The sequence below is a fragment of the Odocoileus virginianus genome, chromosome 4 (assembly GCF_023699985.2).
Source record: "Odocoileus virginianus isolate 20LAN1187 ecotype Illinois chromosome 4, Ovbor_1.2, whole genome shotgun sequence".
NCBI classification, from domain to species: Eukaryota; Metazoa; Chordata; class Mammalia; order Artiodactyla; family Cervidae; genus Odocoileus; species Odocoileus virginianus.
The window spans coordinates 1,834,943-1,854,368 of record NC_069677.1 but is presented as its reverse complement, the minus strand read 5'-3'; the positions used below and the strand labels follow the sequence as shown (position 1 = coordinate 1,854,368).

The window sequence follows — 19,426 nt, the reverse complement described above, 5'->3', positions numbered from 1 at the left end:
CTCCTTTGGTGGGATTTGAGCCCACCAGAACCCTGCCATTCTTGTGCAGCACACACAGCCACCCTCCCTGTCCAGCTGAGTAGGAACAAGTCATGAGATAAAATTGCATGGGAAGTTTCTGTCCACTCATGAATATCATCTGCCTCAAATATCCATGTCTCATAATTTCTCTTACGTGTTCAGTGTAATTCATTGGGTTACAGATCAGACTATACGCCCAGGCTTAGAATGTGGAGTGATAAGGAGTATGGTGTAAATGTATTTTTCTTCAAACTCACATTTATTGATCCATTTATTCTCCCTTCCCCCTATCATGGACTCTAAGAGGGGATCCAGGAGCTCTTAGGAGCTCTTCTTGTCTATACTTAATGGTCCCCCACCTCAATCTCTCTTGTGATCTTTTCCTGTATTTCTCAAAGGACAAGTAAGAGAGGAAACCTTCCTCAATCCCTATTTTGAATGATAGAGAGAGAGAGACAGAGCCTATCAGTCAGAGATAGACACCCATCTTAGGTACCACCTTGACTGAGATTTAAAGTCTATGGCTTCACAGTCCAACGCAAATATAATGGGAGCTACATATGCAATTTTAGATTTTCCAGTAGCCACATTAAGAAAGTAAAAAGAAACAGGTGAAATCCATTTTAATAATATATTTTATTTAACACAATATATACAAAATATTATAATTTCAACATGTAATCAATATTTTTCAATTAATCATGTGACCATTTACATTTCTATTATTCACATTGTTTTCACAATCTGGTGTGTATTTTCTACTTCTAGCACAGTCCAGCTCAATAGGACTAACCGCATGCCATGTGAGAGCCACACATGGAGAGTGATTGCTGTACTGGACAGGCATGTATCCAGGTATATGGCTTTTAGAAGACTATCTTCTCAGTTCTCCAAAGAAAATCTGCTTCAGTGAATTCTACTTTCAGGTTTATATTTTGTCTAATTCAATCTCATTTTAATAATCTGACCCATTTGCAACATCTGTGGGTCCCTTTGTATTTTTAGTACCATCCAAACGACATTTGGAAATGTTTCCCTATCTAATCATGTTAAGTAACTATCATAGTCATGTTAAATGGCATCCATCTCTCTGTCTGGCCTCAACCAAATTTGCATCTTCTTCAAATCAAAGTACCACTCCCTTTTTTGTCATTATATGTTAGTTCATTTGTGAATTGTGAATTGTCTTCTACTCCCAACCAATCTGCACTAGCCTTGCAAGAAAGAAATTGTGAACTGCCATGGCAAAAAGCAGCATTTTTATAAGTGTCTGTCTCTCTTCCAAAGGACTTGGCATTCTGGACATATTTCAGTTCATTGCTCCTGACTACATACCTGTTTGATACAGAAGTGAGAAAAATCAAAATCCAAGGAGGAGTAGGAGTTGAATTTTCTTCTCCATCAACAGCCTGATTCTGAGGGAGCAGAGCAATGCTCTATTTTGAAAGTGAAAAGAAAGTGAAAGTAAAGTTGCTCAGTCGTGTCCAACTCTTTGCGACCCCTTGGACCATAGCCTACCAGGCTCCTCTGTCCATGGGATTTTCCACACAAGAGAACTGGAGTGGGTTGCCATTTCCTTCTCCAGGGGATCTTCTGGCAAAGGACAGTCTAGGTTCACATTTTCTCTCAGTTTCTGTGCCCATGAAAGAAAATCTGTCTCCTGTAAACCCAACCTCCCTCCTTTTTCTAAGAGAGGTGGTGGGAGGATAAAGCCTGAATGCCAGAAATGAGCCACTCTGATGCCACTCCAACCCCAGCACAAAAAGGTAAGGGCATGACTGTAAGGGTTCCAGGCAGCTAGTTTGAGGTGCTCATTTTTTTAAACCTGCTATCATCCTCTTTTGTTTTTCTAGGAAGAGTCTTTATTTTAAAAATTAAGATTTCCTCTTTGGTGGGAAACAGATTCTTTCTTCAAAGACTCAATGGTAGATTGATAGAGAAGTAGATCACAGTCCAAGGATCAAACTATATAGCTCCTGCAGTGGACATGCACCATTTCTGTGGGCTTCCCCAGCACATGTGGCTGGAAAAGCCTAGAGTTCTCTATATCCGGCCATCAATGGCCTCTGAGTACATCCAGCAAAAGGAGATTTGAATAGTCTGCCCAGAAAATAAACTCTGAAGTCTTGCTTGCTCCCTTGGTGCCAGGGTCTTCTGTGTGGGACTTTTACCTCTCAACTTTCCTATCTATGACTTCCCTAGACAAAACACTTGCTCTCCCACCCCAGCCTCACTGTTCCCCACATCCTCCCAAGCCACTTACCCACAGAAAAGCTTATCCTGACCATCTCATCCTGAACTGACATTTCTTCCCAAAGGCCTGTGTCTTAGACCCTTATCTCCTCACTACCTTTTAATGTACATGTTGTCTCCTGACTTAACTGTGAGTTCTTAAAGGGCTAGGACTCTGAAAGAGTCTGCATTTACTCATTCTTCAATCTGCACAGAAGCAGGTACATGTGTGCTAAGTCACTCAGACATGTTCAACTCTTTGGGACCCTATGGACTGTAGTGTGCCAGGCTCCTCTGTCCATGGGGATTCTCCAGGCAAGAATACTAGAGTGTGTTGCCATGCCCTCCTCCAGGGCATCTTCCCAACCCAGGGATCAAACCCACGTCTTTTACATCTCTTGTACTGGCAGGTGAGTTCTTTACCACTAGCACCATCTGGGAAGCCCAATAGAAGCTGGTAGCATGCCTCCAGTGTGTGAACGTTGATGAAAATGACAGTGACAAATGAAATGAGGTTTCTCTGCAGTCACCCCACCACCATCACCCACCACAAAGCCCTATAGCCCTAAGCCCTGCCCAGTGCTTTCAGAGGGGATGCAGATCTCAGCCACAGGATCTGCTCCCACTGCCAAATTCAAAACCAGGTCAGGTCTTTGTTCGGTGTTCTAACTTCGCATTTGTAATCAAACACAAGCTCCTCACCGGGGTCTGCACTATGGAACTGGAGGGACCGGTAGAGGAAACATAGACACAAAGGAGGATGACATGCATTCACTTGACAGAACACACACGCACACACATGCACACACACACATACACACAGAGCCGTGACGTGCAGATGCCAATACGTCCATCTGTGATGACAAAGACCGGACTGGGTCTCCTGGAGGATGCCCGGGCGCTAACCCGTCTCTGTAGGGAAGCTGAAGCTGGCCAGGCTTCTGTAGCTCAGGACGTTGAAGTACTCGTGCGGCTCGGCCTCGGCATGGTCCTCTCCGCCCGCGTCCCCGCACAGGCCGGCATCTGCCTGTACACAGCTGCCGGGGGAGGACCCGACCCTGGGCCTGGACGCCTCGGGTTCAGACGGCCTCCTCCCAAGGTCACCTTCCGCAGAACAGATTCTGAGAGATTTCTTCCCAAAATACAAAGAAACAAAAAAAAACCCACAAAGTGAATATGTGGGGATATCATTCAAAAGTGACTCTCCAACGTGATCCAGTAATAATTATCTCTGCCTTTCTTACACACACACACACACACACACACACGCACACACATTGTGTTCTTATCAACACCAGTTCCTTAACCTTTAATTTCTTGACCCCCTCGTGGCCAGCTTTCAGCCCCAGCCGCTCCACTGAAAGGCTCCAGGCTCCCCCACATTCTCCTTCCAATCGGCTGAGCTGGGGAGGCGGCTTCGGGCCCGTCTGTCAAGGCTCCCTGGCTGCCTCTGACACTGCTGACCGCTTGCTTCCCTCTGAGATGTTCGCTTTCCCTGCTTCACTGCTCCCATGGCATCACTCTCTCTTGCTTCTCCACCTCCTCCTAAGAAGTCTCCCACCTCCTTTCTTAGCTGAGCCTGCTCTTTTTCTTTTTCCTTTTTTTGCTTACACTTCATCTCCCCAGATAAAGACGTTTTTCCAGGCTTCTGCCTCTGGTCTGTCATACCCAACACTCTGTCTTCCTCTGTACAGCAGCTCAACAATTCATCCTTATGTACGTCTCCACCCACCCTCTGTCCTCTGAGGATCCCCACATCCCTATCCAAACTAGCCCTGACTTCTGCCCTGAGCTCCAGACACAGAGGTCCAGCTGCTGATGGGGAGCCTCACCCCTCACCACTGGCACACAGCAAGCTGTCCTGATTTATGGTGCCAGACGACCAGAAATCTGGAGGCTAATACTAAACTCCAATGGGTCGGGACTTCCCTGGCAGTCCAGTGGTTGAGATTCCTGTGCTTCCAAAGCAGGGGATGCTGATTTCCATCCCTGGATGGGGAATTAAGATCCTACATGCTGTGCAGTGTGGCCAAAACATAAATAAATAAGTAAATATCAGAGCTTGGGCTTCCCAGGTGGTTCAATGGGTAAAAGAATCTGCCTGCCAATGCAAGAGATGCAGGTTCGATCTCTAGGTCACAAAGATCCCCTGGAGGAGGAAATAGCAATACTCCAGTATTCTTGCCTGAAAAATCCCATGGACAGAGGAACCTGGCAGGCTACAGTCCATAGGGTTGCAAAGAGCCAGACACGAATGAGCATGCACACAAATATCAGAGCCTAATAAATAACTTTTAAAAAATTCCAGTGGGCCACAAAATCCCATCTGATTTTATTCTAAAGTAGTTCTGAAATTGGGCCCCTCTTTTGCATCCACTTCCATGTCTCATCTCTCACCTGTACTTCCAGACACACCACTCTCTAGATTCCCTCTAACCTCGGCTCCAACTTCCACCACACGGCCACCATCCTTCAAAAATGGAAGTTGGGTCCTGCTATGCTTCTGCCCTAAAACTCATCCATGGCCCCCGGTGTCTATGGGCAGGTACTTAACCACCTATAAATGCCACAGGCGGACTTCAAACCCCTTGAGCTGTATTAACAACGTTGTGTAAAGTGCATTTTTCTGGGAAGAAAGTCCACAGTTTCACCATATGCCCCACAGGAGACTGTGAGTAATGCGCCCCAAAATGCCTTTTGTGATCTGGTCATACTTGCCTTCCCAGCTTCATTTCCTGCAGTGCTTCCCTAACCAACACTCCAAGTTCAAGTATAGGGCCTGGGTGCCAAAGAGGCACCATTTATTGAGAATCTGCTATGAGCACCAAGTGGGCTAGCTTCTTTATGTCATCTCAGCAACAACCTGTTGAAGTTTCTACTTTTGAGTGAGCTGATAGGTTCAGACAGGTGAAATCTCAGTTCTGACTTGAGTTTGTCTGACTCTGAGCCATGTTCTTCTTAGCCAAACTGCCTCTCATCTTGCAGTTTCCAAATGCCATGCACTGCTTCCTGCCTCTCCAATTGGGTATATGTTACCCCTATTGTCTGTTCCCCACAGTTCCCTGAAAAGTTATTTGCTCCTTCCCCCAGACTCGGCTCTACAGCATGCTGTTCAGGAAGACATCTTTGATCCTTCCAGCAGAGTTACATCCTTCCTGTGTGTTCCACTATGGTCCTGGGTGTTCTCCATTGTAACCTTTGATGCTGTCTATAATTGTTTACCCTTTTATCTTTTTAGACCCCAAACTGTGAGCTCTCCTGAGGGAAGGATCTGTGCTGTGTTCCTCTTGGTAACCTCAGAGCCCATAATATAATAGATGCTCATTGTATGTCTTAGGACTAAAACATACACACACACACAAACACATACACATACAACACTCTCTCTTTCTTCTCACCCACCCCACTAACCCCAAATCTAAATGAACAGGGTTTTTCAAATCAAAATATGGACTCATGGTGAGACAGGTACATACACACTTATGAGACAAGAGGACAGACAGCGAAATCTGTTTGAGAAAATCAAGGATGTGAAGTCAGCCATCACATCCCCATGACAGTATCACAGGTGAGGGTCGTGCTTAGAGGCAAAAAAAATCAAAGAATAGCAGGCACAAGCGGGGTGGCACAAGAAATGCCTGATGGCACACCATGCAAAGGTGACAGTCTCTCAGCCTTCACAGATGCTGCTCTAAAGCAGGTCACCCAGCCTCACCATAGATTCAAATGACACAATTACAAAGAGCTGCAAACAGGCTTGGAAAATAACAATGAACACAAACCACATTTCATTCTGTCCACCTCATTGCTTCAAAAATAAGAGAACCATCTTCACTACTGGCTAGTGTCAAGCTCAACAGGATACAAGTAGATGCAGAGAGGCTGAATGGGAGGGTGGGTTGTATGGATGGGCACCTTGAACACATATCAAAAATTAGGAGCAGGGTCACACTGCTGGCCCTGAGGAGCTGGGTCCTACAGACTGTTTCATTGACTCCTTTTCAGTAGGAGTGGCTGCACCTTACTGTGGGTGTGAAGGAATGGATGGTTATTGTAGGTCACGTGATGCTGTGCTTAAAAGGAGTCCTATATCCCTTAATGCAACTCTATCCATTTAAAAAAATACTGATACCCAGTTCTCAAAGAGCTGATTGTGACTTTTCCTGATGGTGTATGTATTCTCCTTCCCATTCTTAGACTGCCTACCCTTGTCTTTAAATCACAGGACTATTTTGGCTCCCAAAATTCCTCTGGGAAATGTAAATATGTCTGAGATGGGTCTCTCAGCTGGTCTGTTTTCATTCCATCCTGTGTTGGGAACCCTACATAATCAGCATAGAAAACAAGTCTGGGATTAATGCACTGATGTTGTTCTAAAGGACCAAAGGGAGCTATGGAGATTGCAGGACACGCACTGTCCTCTTGGGGAACATAAGTACAGTTGGTAGTCACTGTCCTGGAGCTGGACACACCCATCTCTCCTTTCCCTTACACAAGGTCCCCTGCGGGCACTTTTCCCAATAGTTGGTCATCAAATTCTCATTTACCTCATCAGTCTATGCACTATAACTATTGAGCACCAGGTATTATGAGGTGCTATAGTAAATAAATTTTATAATAATTATAAGAACTTAATAAAGAACAGTTACTAATCCATATCAAGAAAACCGCCAGATGCCTTACTTGAATTATTAGACTTGAGTTTTTCTACAACTCTAATAGGGCAGTGCCATTATTATTATTCCCATTTTACAGATGAAGAAACTGAGGGTCAGCAAAGTTAGGTGGCCGAGCTACTCAAGTGGTAGACCTAGGATCCAAAACCTAAGTCTGTCTGATTTCAAAGCCCAAACTCCTAAATAATGCAACCTATTGACTCTCAGGGTCTGTAGGAAATGCAGCTCGTGTTTTGCTCAGATCGCCTCCTCACCCAACCAGTGTTCCCACTCCCCAGACGCTGCTATCATGGACCCATGTGGAATAGTAAGAAGCATATATTGGTCTCTACCCCCAGCTCATGTTAACATTTGGTCTTCATTAAATCCCAGTTCCTGACCCTAATATTTCCCGAGTGATGGGAATGTCATACACAAGGCTCCTAAATCCCTTGGAATATTCTGGATGACAGGAGTGTCTTTTGTTCCAATGAGGTGACTTTTGGTGGGCTCTCACATGGAGGCCACATGGTCACCAGAATGACCAAGCCATGAGGAGAACCTCGGAACTTCTGGTCCTAACCCCTATTCTCCAGGGAGTGGAGGGGACTGGAAAATGAGTTAATAACCAATCATGCCTGTGTGATGAGGTCTCCACTAAAAACCCCAACAGTATGGGATTGGAGAGTTTCTGGGTTGCTGAATACATCCACACGCTTGGAGGGCAGCACACCCAGCTCCATGAGGACAGAAGCTCCTGTGCTTGGGACCTTTTGAGACCCCATCCCATGTATTTCCTTCATTTGGCTCTTCATCTGTATCCTCTATCAAATTCTTTGTTGTATAATAAATTGGTGCATGTAAGTGTTCCCTTGAGTTCTGTGAGCCATCTTAGCAAATTATCAAATCCAAGGAGGGGACTGTGGAAACCTCAATTTACAACCAGTCAGACTTCCCTGGTGGCTCAGATGGTAAACAATCTGCCTGCAATGTGGAAGACCTGGGTTTGATTCCTGGGTGGGGAAGATCTCCTGGAGGAAGGCATGGAAACCCACTCCAGTATTCTTGCTGGAGAATCCCCATGGACAATGAACATAGCAGGCTATAGTCCATGGGGTTGCACAGAGTCAGATGTGACTGAAGTGACTAAGCCGTAGCAGCAGTCAAAGGCACAGGTGACAACCTGGGACTTGCAACTGGCATCTGAAGTGAGGGCTGTCTTAGAGGACTGAGCCGGGTCTTCTGGGACCCGATGTTAAGTACAGATAGATAGTGTCAGAACTGGATTGCTTATAGAACGTTCAGATAATGTGGCAGAATTGGTCAGTGTGGGAACATCTGGTGGCAGAAGTGTTCTGTGCACTGCTAAGAGTAGAGAAGAGGAAAGGACAGCGTTTTTCCAAATGGTGGTGGTGATTTATTCGCTAAGACATGTCTGACTCTTGCAACCCCATGGACTGTAGCCTGCCAGCCTCCTCTGTCCATGGGATTCTCCAAGTAATAATACTAGAGTGGATTCCCATTTCCTTCTCCAGGGGATCTTCCGACCCAGGAATCGAACTCAGGTCTCCTGCATTACAGGCAGATTACCAACTGAGCTTCGAGGGAAGCCCATTTTTCCCAATACAACTTACTAAATCAGGAATTGGCATACTAAGACCCACAGGTCAAATCTGGGGCACCACAGGCTTTTGCACTGCCCATGGGCTAAAAGTGGATTTTATATTTTTAAGTGGTTCAAAAAATTAAAAAGAATAATATTTTATTAAACATGAAAATTATATAAAATTTAAATTTCAGTGTTTATAAATAAAGATTTATTGATACATGGCCAACTCATTTATTTACATATTATCTGTGGTCCTTTCACCATAGGATGGCATTGTTGAATTGTTACAGCAGAGACTGGAAGGCCCACAAAAGCTAAAAGATTCTGGCCCTTTACAAAGAAATTTTGCCAATCTCTGTACTACATAATTTTGAAACTTCAACAGCTGCTTATGTTTCTGGAGAAGATCCAGAGGACACCCTTTTCCTAAAGTGGAAAGGAATGTGCTAATGAAGAAACCACCAGCATCACTGAGGGGCTCAGAGGTAGCTCTCCTCTGTATGCTGGGGTTGAAGTAGGTGATGATGTATAGATCTGGATCCCCAGCAGCAACAGGGATGAGTAGATCCCCAAATAATATAGGGGCAGGTGGCAGCACGTAAGAAACAAAGTGGATGTAATTACTGCAATGGCAGCCAAGGAAACCTGGCCCATAGCAGTACTAAGATGGCTAATAAAGCCCAGTGGTCCCAGGAGAAATATAGATGGACAGCTGACAAGGGTATTGCTTAAATGTATAATCAAGAGTTCAAGGATACATGAGAGAAGGTTGAAGTGTAGAAAGTCAAGATCTATAATAATCATGGATACTGTCTGTTCACCCCTCAATGTCACTCTCCATCCTTCTGTGCCCTCTTCTGTGCCCTAAGGAGACTGAACTACACATGGGTGCTGTGTTGTGTTTAGGTGCTCAGTCATATTCGACTCTTTGTGACCCCATGGACTGTAGCCCACTATTTTCCCCTGCCCATGGGGATTCTCCAGGCAGGAATACTGGAATGGGTTGCCATGCCCTCTCCAGGGGCTCTTCCCAACCCAGGGATCTAACCCAGGTCTCTCACATTGCAGGTGCATTCATACTGACCCAGTGATTTCTCTTGCTCTCTGGCTTCAGTCTGGGTTAAATCAATGCAAAGCAACAGTAGGAGAATGGAGGGAAGGAGAGTGCGGTGAGGGTATATGTTCCCCAGCATTCTCTCTGCAGGGTGGACTTGGATGGCTATGATCCTCAATCAAAGATTAAAGTACTTCTCAAGGTGGTCCCCTCCACACAACTCTCTCTTTCCAGGGCCTAGTAATCACCCTTCCTTCCAGGTTTCAGTAATCATTCTCTCTCCTTTCCCCTAAAGATCTCAGGGTGGTAACAATACATTCCTACATGCCCCCTTATGTTTTCCCTCTAAGCTTTCCAATACTTTGTAAATCCCTTTATTAAGCTGTCCTCAAACTACTCAGCTTAAGAGTACTATGTTTCTCTGCTGGACCTTAAATACTGCAAGGATAAAATGCATTTGAGCAATAAGAGAAAGAAGACAGAAGCCACAGCCAAAGCTTAGGAAAAAGCAGAGAAACTGAGTTAGACAGGAAGCAGCAGGCATGTCAAAGAGGGGGCTGGTGAATATAACACTTTAGAAGGGGAGCCACAGAATTTGATACCTACTGGACTCTCTCTTTTCACCTCTTCCCCTTTCCCTTATACAAACTTGTCTGGAATACCGACCTGAAAATTAATCAGTCTTAATCCTTAACAGGAAAATGTGTTCTGCTGCTTCTGAAGAACCTTCCATATTTCCATGTGCCAGAGCTGCAGAGTACTGGTGACAGCAGATGACATCTGCTCACCAACTACCGTAACAACTCCCTTCCAGTTCATAGATCAACCGTTGTTCTCTTCACCTCTTTCCTCTAGTCAATCACTTTTCTTGCATTCATTTTCCCCTAGAGGTTTCATTTACTAAACCTATCTACTATGATAGCTAAGACATAAATGAAAATACTATAAGTCATTAAGTCATTGATTTTTCCAATAGCACTAGAGCCACATTTCACTGGATCCCCAGCACCCTGTTCCATGATGCCTACTGAACAACAAGGAATAAGTGGCCACATCCTTATGAACCAAGTCGGTCAGCAATCTAAATGTTTGCCTCATAAACCTGGAAGTGAGGATCTGAACCATAGGACAAGAAATTTTTGTAGGTGAATTGGTGGACCAGGCAGTCATATGTTGGTATTAGACTTTATGCAACTTTCACCTATCACATGAGTTTTCCTACCATTTGGAAAATCTCTTTCGCTTCCTCTGGACCAAATCTGCAAAGTCCAACAGGTGCCTGAAGCACTATTAGACCACTGACTGGGGGAGACCAGGCAATTTGTCACTCAGAGGGGAATAAGGCTTTGGTTCTGCTACCAAATTGCTTTCCCCATCCTCATTCCAATCTGTTCTCAGTAAAATAAGGTTAGAGTAAGTGCTCCTGGGATTTCTTCCCTGGCAGATCTGAATGAAGACAGAATGTTTGTCAAATGGAACATGTTACTGTTACATCAGTACCATGGTATTGATGATAGGTTACAGAAAGCAAAGTGGGTTTATCTACATGAACTAAGAATTTAAGATGTAAGATATTAGACTGAAAATTCAAAATTAATCAGTGGTGATAGGCATGAGTATGCACAAAAGTGTAACTCCATAAGCAGAATTAACAGTAGGAAAATATACACAAAGTCTAGACACTTATACAGTATTAAGGCTATTTTAAATATAAATTATCGTGACATATAAGTGGAAAAACATTACAATAGCACTTTCTTATTAAGCAATTCTAGTTTGTGCAATTTCATTTCAAATCTTAGGCCTGGAGAGGGAAGCAACTCTTGAAGATCTTCAGAGGAGTAACAGGAGAAAAATAGTCAAATAGATGTTAAATAAGAAAGAAGAGAAAATCAAAGGATGGTCCATTTCTAAGAGATAGAGAAAGGGAAAAAGAAGACAAGAACTCAAAATAAGTGAGACAGATGGAATCTGAGCCTAAGAACACACAGCTGTGTAAATCTCTCCCTCTGACTGGCAGTGGCCCAGCCAGGTTCAGGCTAAATGGCTGGTGAGGAATCAGGTAAAGTGGGGCTAGAACTCAAGTTGGGGGTCTTAACCCAATATAGCCCAAGGTACAGAGTGGGTGGGCTGGCTAAGTATGTTCTGCTTGTAGTTCAGCCTTTGAGGGATTTCCCTGGTGGTCCAGTGATTAAGAATCTGCCTCTCAATGCAGGGAATGTGGATTCAATCCCTGGTTGGGGAACTAGGATCCCACATGCCATGGGACAGCTAAGCCTGTACACAGCAACTACTAAAGCCCACACACCTCAATTAAAGAGAAGCCTGAGCACCACCCCAACGATAAATCCTGCATGCTGCAACTAAGACCCAATACAGCCAAATAAAATAACTATGAAAAAAAAAAACAGAGTCAGCCTTTGATTGCAGATAGGAAATGCAATGTCAGAAACAGGAGTTCTGCTTCTGGTGGAACAATGAACCTATGTTGCTTTGAACCAAACTTTCCATTGAGAACAGCTAGAAAAGCTAAATAATATATTGTAAGTGTCTATTTGTAGTCATCCAAAATCTATCAAATCAGTGAGAAATTTTGGGCTAGGGAGCAAAGTCTAGGAGTAGGAAGCCCAGAGAGATGAGATGAGCATTGAGGGAGATTTTCTTCTAGAGAAATTTCCTGAAAGTCTTGGCCAAGAAGCAGATAAACTCCAGGGTTTCTGGCTGGAGGGACAAAATTTTGATTTCAGAAATCACTGCGAAGGGAGACGTTGGTAAACACTACAGGCTTTGAGTTAGGATCCCAAAGGACTACCCTCTACAAGTAAGGAAGTAGCAAAGTTGGGTCCAGCTTTAAATTCTCTCACCACTGATTTAATTAAAGTGACAGGAATGTTAGTGCTTTCATACTAGTCATCAGACAGAAGCCAGTGGAATCCTCTCTAGAGGAAGGTGATATTACCTAGAGCCTCAATTTATTGCCACAGGTCTTGAAGTAGAAAGTACAGCACTCAGTGAAAAATAAACAGTCAAGAAGATAAGACAGGTCCAAGAAACAAGCAAAAAGAGAAAATATTAAAAGACCATAGAGAACACAACTAATAGGATTATCAGGCACAGATTTCAAAATAACTGATTAATATTTTCAAAGAATTGAAAACAAGATTAGGGATTTTGGCAGACTGTAAACTATTCAAACAACAAAATAGAGGTTGTGGATCTGAAAAATATGGTAATGGAAATTTAAAACTTAATGGACGGGTTTAACAGAAGATTAGATACATCAAAGAAGATACTTAGTAAACTGGAAGGCACATCCAAAGAAAACATTTGATGAGACAAGTGGATGGAAAATTCCAAAAAGAGGGTAAGGGGTGTGGGAAAAAGTGAAAATGTTGAAAATATCACCTGTGATTAAAATTACAGAAGGAAAGGAAAGCAAGGACAGAGAATTAATATATGAAGAAATAACAGCCAAGAATGATACAAAACTGACAGAAGATATCAAGTAACAAATTCAAAAAGCACTCTGAACCTCAAACAGAATAAATACATAGATGACTACATCCAATTATATCACCATACAATAGCTGAAAATCAAAGAGAAGGAAAAAATTTTAAAGAACAAGAAAACAAAAACAAACACTGTCTTTCACAGAACAAAACTAAGACTCCCATATAATTTCTCAACAGAAGGGAAGTCCGAGACAATGGGACAGTATTTTCCATGTGTTGAAAGAAAATAACTGCCAACATAGAATTCTATACCCAGAAAAACAAATAAATCACTTCTAAATTAAGGAAAATTAAGATATTTTCAGACAAACAAAAAGTGAGATTATTCATCCCTAGCATGCCTGCTCACAAGGAAATGCTAAAGGATATTCTTTAGGCAGAAGGAAAACTCTTCTAGTTATAAGAAAGAACATTCATGAAGAAGTGAAGAGCAATAGAAAGGTAAATCTAAACAAACGTTGACTCATAAGACAATAATCATTTCCAGGTGGATGGTTAAAATAGAAAGAGAACTAAAATCCATGACAGTGATAGCAATAAGTTGGGAAGGTAAGAAAAGAGTTAATGTGTTCTAAGGTTCTTGCAAAATCCAAGAGATGATAAAAGTACTAATACACATTAGATACAATAAATCAGAGATCTATTTTATAATCTCTAGAGTAACTACTAAAGAAAAGAAAAAATGCATAACTACCAAACAGATGTTTTTAATAATAAAAATACTTAATTCAAAAGGCAGCAAGAAAAAGATTAGGGAAGAAGACAGGCAAAACAAACATGAAGAGAATAAGGTGGTAGATGTAAACCCATATGTATCAGGAATAACAGCACCAGGTACCAGTCCAGAGAATAAAGCAGGCTGTAGAGTTGAGTTGTTAACTGAGTACAGTCAGAGTTGGAGGGAAAGTAAGACAGGCTGGGGAGGAGGATCTGGAATGAGGTGGAAAACAGTGTTAGGAATCACAGGCTTGTACTCCCCAAAATGTTTGTTTAGTAACTTAAATTAAGGCAACCTTGGATGGCTTAAAAGACCCAAGAGGGAAGATAAAAAGGAGTGGCAATTCTTTCTTTCATCCAAATCAGTAGCTTCCCAGGTGGCACTAGTGATAAAGAACCCACCTGCCAATGCAGGAGTTGCAGGAGACTTGGGTTGATCCCTGGGCCAGGAAGATCCCCTGGAAGAGGGCATGGCAACCCACTCCAGTATTCTTGCCGAGAGAACCCCATGGACAGGGGAGTCTGGCAACCTACAGTCCAAAGGGTCGGAAAGAGTCGGACACTGAAATGACTTAGCACGCACGCACACAATAGTAGCTGCCAGTTACCACACAAGGACATGAATATATGAAGAAAATATATTTCTTCATTGTTTATAAAGCTTCCACGTGTAATATGCTACATATTCATCACAATTCTGGGATATAGAGTAAGCAGAATCATAATCCCTATTTTACATATGAAGAAATGGAGACCCAAAAGATGAAACAACAACCCTATCATCACACATTCCATGCTGAGAATAGAAATTTCCAATTTCCCATCTAATACTCTCTTAGCCACATGACCTCTTAAGAAAGTATAATGGAGGATTTACAACCTACTGATCTTGCCATGCACCTTTTGTCCCTAAATTTTTGGAGTGTTGATTTTTCATCCTGCAGAAGTGCTAGGTAACCAGCACTAGTGACTGGCTATTAAAATTTAAGGAGCTAATATTCAAAAACCCCTGGCACAGAGCAGATGCCCAAGATGCATCAAGCTCACAGTAGATAAACCGGACTCTCAGAGGAGTAGCTTAAGGGCCAGGCAGAAGCCAGGAATTGTAGGCGACAGCATGATGTGGAGGATACAGGTCCAAACTTTCAGGAGCTCCTAGACAAGGGAAAGGGACAATGAACACAAACAATGCCACTGAAAGGCAGAGAAAGTACCATGGCAAAAGGTATAGAGAGCAGTGTGGGGGGAATCACATCTAGACAGCAAGGGGACAGGAAAGGACCAGGGATGGGATAGGATGGGTGGTAGGGATGGGATGGCCAGGACTGAGAGGTGCAGCCAGACTCATTACCTTTCTGGCCAATGTGGCCACCACAATGACTGCTGTGCAGATGACCACCAGCACTGCGGCCATGGCTCCAAGCAATGGGATCTGGAACCCAGCGCTGTACTCAGCCACTAGAGGGAAGACAAAACTAAGGTGAGTGGGAAGAGGCCAGAAGCAAAGGACAACCATTGTCCAGGGAAACCTCAGTGTCTGAACACCAGGAGTGGGGATTGGCCAGGCTTTTCTCAAATCACAGGACTGGAGTCTTCAATTTGCACAGCAGAGCATCTGCCCAGCCCATCACAAAATGAGTAACTGATCCCTCCAGGGCTGTGCCTCATGCATTTGACATCACAGCAGACCATTTTTAACACTCCCTTCTTCTGTTCCACAAAATCACTTTCAGTAATAGTCACAAAGTGAAAAAAATAACATTCAGTAAAAAAACAAGTGAATACTTTCTTTTTATTAAACTTTGTGTTTATAATCAATTTGATATTTTGAAAAGTTTAATTAAAAAGTAAAATTAACATTAAAGTACAAAGAAGAAAAAAAGACATATAACCTTTCCCACACCATTGATGGCAGCAGACAGCAGCTCTGAGGGTATAGTTGAGTGGAACCTGAAAACCTGTATTAAAATCAGCTGTACCACTCTGAGAAACGGCCAGGCTCAGCTTCTTCCTCCACCCTACAATCATATGGGGATTGAGGGATCCTATTAATAGCTAACACTGACCTCATGCTTGCCACATTCCAGGTGCTATTCTAAGGGCATTTCCTTTTAGTCAGTAATCCAATCCTATGTTCACACCTCATAAGGTCTTACATCTTCCCCTCATTTCACAGCTGAGAAAAACGAGGCACAGAGAAGCCCAATAATCTTGTGTCTGAGGTCACAGCAACACTAGGATTTGGACCCAGGCCATCTGCGCCCATCATCACTTTTCTATCCTGTCCCTCAGCCAAACAGTCATTTCCCCCCTCCAAAGAGGTTTAAGTGTTCAGGTGGATAATGAAGGCAAGAGCATTTTGGGAAACCATCAAGTACTAAAGAAATGTAACTTGTACATTTACACTTAGCACACACTGAGTTCTAATCCTTTATAAATGGAGAGGCTAAATCTAATTGGCATGATCACTGCTAAAGTAATTAATGTGATCCCTTCTCAAATGGGTTCTTCCCAGGTGGTGCAGCAGTAACGAATCCACCTGCCAATGCAGGAGACACAGGAGACTCAGGTTCAATCCCTGGGTCAGGAAGATGCTCTGGAGTAGGAAATGGCAACCCACTCCAGTATTCTTGGCTAGGAAATCCCATGGACAGAGGAGCCTAGTGGGCTACAGTCCATAGAGTTATAAAGAGTTGGACATGACTAAGCGACTGAGCGTGTACACGCTTCTCAAATGACCTGAACAACTGGTCTTTCTAACAAAAACACATAAGATGTGCTTTTACCCAAACAGGTACCATTTACCCAAATGGTCAGTCATGGCTGACCAAACTATCGAGAGTGCTTCTAGAATCTAACATACCCTGCTCTGCCCCTAGAGGCTCTGACTGAACTGGTCTGGGAAGGGGTGCCAGCTTCCGTACCATTTGAAAGCTCCCTGGTGATGTGAATGTGAACCAGGGTTGGGAGATCTTGCTCTGCAGTGTTTCAATCATTGAGCATGAGGATCCTCAGCCACCTGGCCCCAGAGGACATACCTGAGTGTCGTAGGACTTGCAGAAAGAGTGCCCCTTTGTAAATCCCATCAGGGTAGGTGTGATAGATGCAGCTGTACTCTCCTGTGTCATTACTGGTCAGAGACTGGAGGGTGAGGCCCAGATTGGAGTCCGGGACCACTCGCTCCCTGAAGGCAGGATCGATATGCCACCCCAACCTGGCATGATGAATGGCCACAACTTGGTCTTGCTGCTTCCAGTTGACTTGGGTCACTTTGGCAGTGGTGGAGGAGAGGTAACATTGTAAGGTGACAGAGCCACCTTCCTCTGCAGAAATGTTCCCCATTGTTACTATTCTGCCTGTCACAGCTCCTAGAGAGGGGGAAAGAAGTGTGCATTTTTAGGAGCTGGTCTTGAACCTTTCCATAGAAATCCCAAGGAGTCTTTGAGGCCAAAATTGGTTTTCGGTGTTTTACTTTGTTTTTGTGGGCTTTTTTTTAGATTTTTTTTTTTTTGATGTGTACCATTTTTAAAGTCTTTATTGAATCTGTTACAATATTGCTTCTGTTCTATGTTTTGTTTTTTTGGCCACCAGGCAAGTGGGATCTTAGGTCCCCATCTAGGGATTGAGCCTACACCCCCCTGCACAGGAAGGCGATGTCTTAACTACTGGTTCGCCAGGAAAATACCAGAATTGGATTTTGGAATGACAATCTCTCCAGTTCGTCCTGTCTTTCCCCCATAAAAACCATAATTCCTATACAATGTAGCCACTTTACCCTCTCAGGACACTCTGCTGGAATGTTATTTTTTGATGAGCTCATTGATTTTTTTCCACACGCTTTCGCTGTCTCTCTACCTAGAATATAGGCCCTTGTTGGCCACCACTTCTGTTTCTGATTGTATCTTTCAGCAGCCAATTCTGCTCTGGGCCCATTATCCTTTGAAATAAGACCTGGTTGTTTTTATTGACTGCCATTTGGGGTGCCTGGAAAATTTTCAGAAAAGCCCTGAAATCTAAAGGAAAGGAAGCTTGGAGAGCAGCTCTGTTTCTCCCAGGCAAAACCACCCTCCTCAGCACTGACCTCCCGCAGATGGTTCAGAAAACAACAGGGAAACAAAATTATAACAACTTTTAAATATTTCTGCCCTCTCAGACACATTTATTTATGATTTTTAATACAGAAGGAAATAGGTTTAACATAAATTCAATCTAGAATATCTGGAATCTGTGACGATGACGTTTTTGACCCACAAAAAGCGTACTATGTTTTTCTAGAAGTTTCCTCAAGGACAGAAGAAAGGAGGATAGAGCAGGAGGGAACTTCTCCCAGCAAACCCATTATCCCTCCTCCTTAGTCCTTTTCTCACCTCCTGCTTCTTTTTTCGGGTCAGCTAGGCAGGCACCCACAACCCCAAGACCTTCATCTACCACCGAAAACAGAACTGGAGCTCCTTCTCATAGACAGCGTTTTCTCCCACGAGGGGACACAGGACTCTGAAAACTGTATTTCCTTCCATCAGATGGATGAGGCCTTAGCTCTAGCCTCCCCTTCCCTCCCGCTCTCCCTCCCGTCCTGTCCTGGACTAGACTTCAGATCTTACCTGAGGCGGGGAGGGGAGCCTGCCTCAGCCCCTGGGCCCAGATCAGGAGGAGACACCACTGCATGCTTCTGCCCCAGGGGGCTGACAGGAAGCAGCTGTGGCCCCTTCTGCCACCGAAACTGGCTGACTGCTGATGGCAGGGTGAAACTGAGCCTCTGAGGAGAGAGGGTCTCGGAAAAACAAGTTCAGCAAAAACAATGTCAAAGACAGATAAAGCTCACAACAAGAGCACAAACTGCAATGGGCAAGCCACAAGAAAAACCATGAAGGAAACACTTTAAAAATAAACAAAAATGTGGTTAGAGGTACACTGGTCTTTGGATTACTATTAGTCAGCCTATAGTTTTCAAGTTCTGTCTCAATGTACTTTTTTAAAAAATCAGTTTTTATCTAACAAGCTCAAAAGCATCTGTGTAATGCCCAAGATCCTGGGGAACCTGTCCCTGCTGGGGTTCACTGGGCTGTCCTGACTTTTTCCCACTAAAGAGTGTGCGATGAGAAGAGAAACTTAAGTTTGTACACTTAAAGACCAGGAACTGCACTTGAAATCTAATGATCGCGGGAACAAGAGATAGTTACTTCAGAAACAAGATGAAAGTCTTGACCAAACAGAGCAGCTTTCCCTTGAGTGAGGGAAAGAACTAAGATTACCTCTCCTTGAATCTTATTTCTTTGATCTTATTTATTTGGACTGAGATGTTGTTGAATTCGGGCTTAGTCTCTCTGACCGAGTAGAATCAGAGGAGACCAGAAGAGTGAGTTTTCTCATGAATGGTGACCCTACAACCACTGGGGATACAGAGGGTGAGCCCCAGTTGCCTGACCCTGGATTGGGATCGGCTGACACTTGCCTGGAGCTCCCAGCTCATCATCAAGCTCTGCTGTTGGCCCACCCTTCCTTCCTGCTTCCCTTCCCACCCAACACCCCCGCTCCCCTGTCTCTCTGTTCATTCATGTGAAAGTCCCTGAATGCCTGTGAAGCACCAGACTCAAGACTAGGCTCTGGAGATATGAGGGTGGATCA

The 19,426-nt window shown here is 43.7% G+C and overlaps 2 protein-coding genes across 27 annotated transcripts in view; one reads left to right on the top strand and one right to left on the bottom strand.

The window, feature by feature from the left end:
- Positions 1 to 19,426, top strand: part of ZBTB20 (zinc finger and BTB domain containing 20) — a 1,026,540-nt gene that overhangs the window by 867,566 nt on the left and 139,548 nt on the right. The gene's annotated exons all lie outside the window — the stretch shown is intronic.
- TIGIT (T cell immunoreceptor with Ig and ITIM domains) lies at positions 639 to 18,639 on the bottom strand. 3 transcript variants are annotated; one of them, XM_070465967.1, is made up of 5 exons: positions 18,403 to 18,488; positions 18,169 to 18,302; positions 16,840 to 17,169; positions 15,153 to 15,259; positions 639 to 3,385 (listed from the first exon to the last, which is right to left on the bottom strand). In XM_070465967.1, the coding sequence occupies exons 3-5, from the start codon at positions 17,141 to 17,143 to the stop codon at positions 3,155 to 3,157; spliced, it is 642 nt and encodes a 213-aa protein (XP_070322068.1). In that variant the 5' UTR covers positions 17,144 to 17,169; positions 18,169 to 18,302; positions 18,403 to 18,488; the 3' UTR covers positions 639 to 3,154. The 3 variants fall into 3 exon arrangements, with proteins under 3 accessions (XP_070322068.1, XP_070322067.1, XP_070322069.1); XM_070465966.1 differs by lacking the exon at positions 18,169 to 18,302 and having other exon boundaries at positions 18,403 to 18,639; XM_070465968.1 differs by lacking the exons at positions 639 to 3,385; positions 18,169 to 18,302 and adding an exon at positions 8,711 to 14,956 and having other exon boundaries at positions 18,403 to 18,638.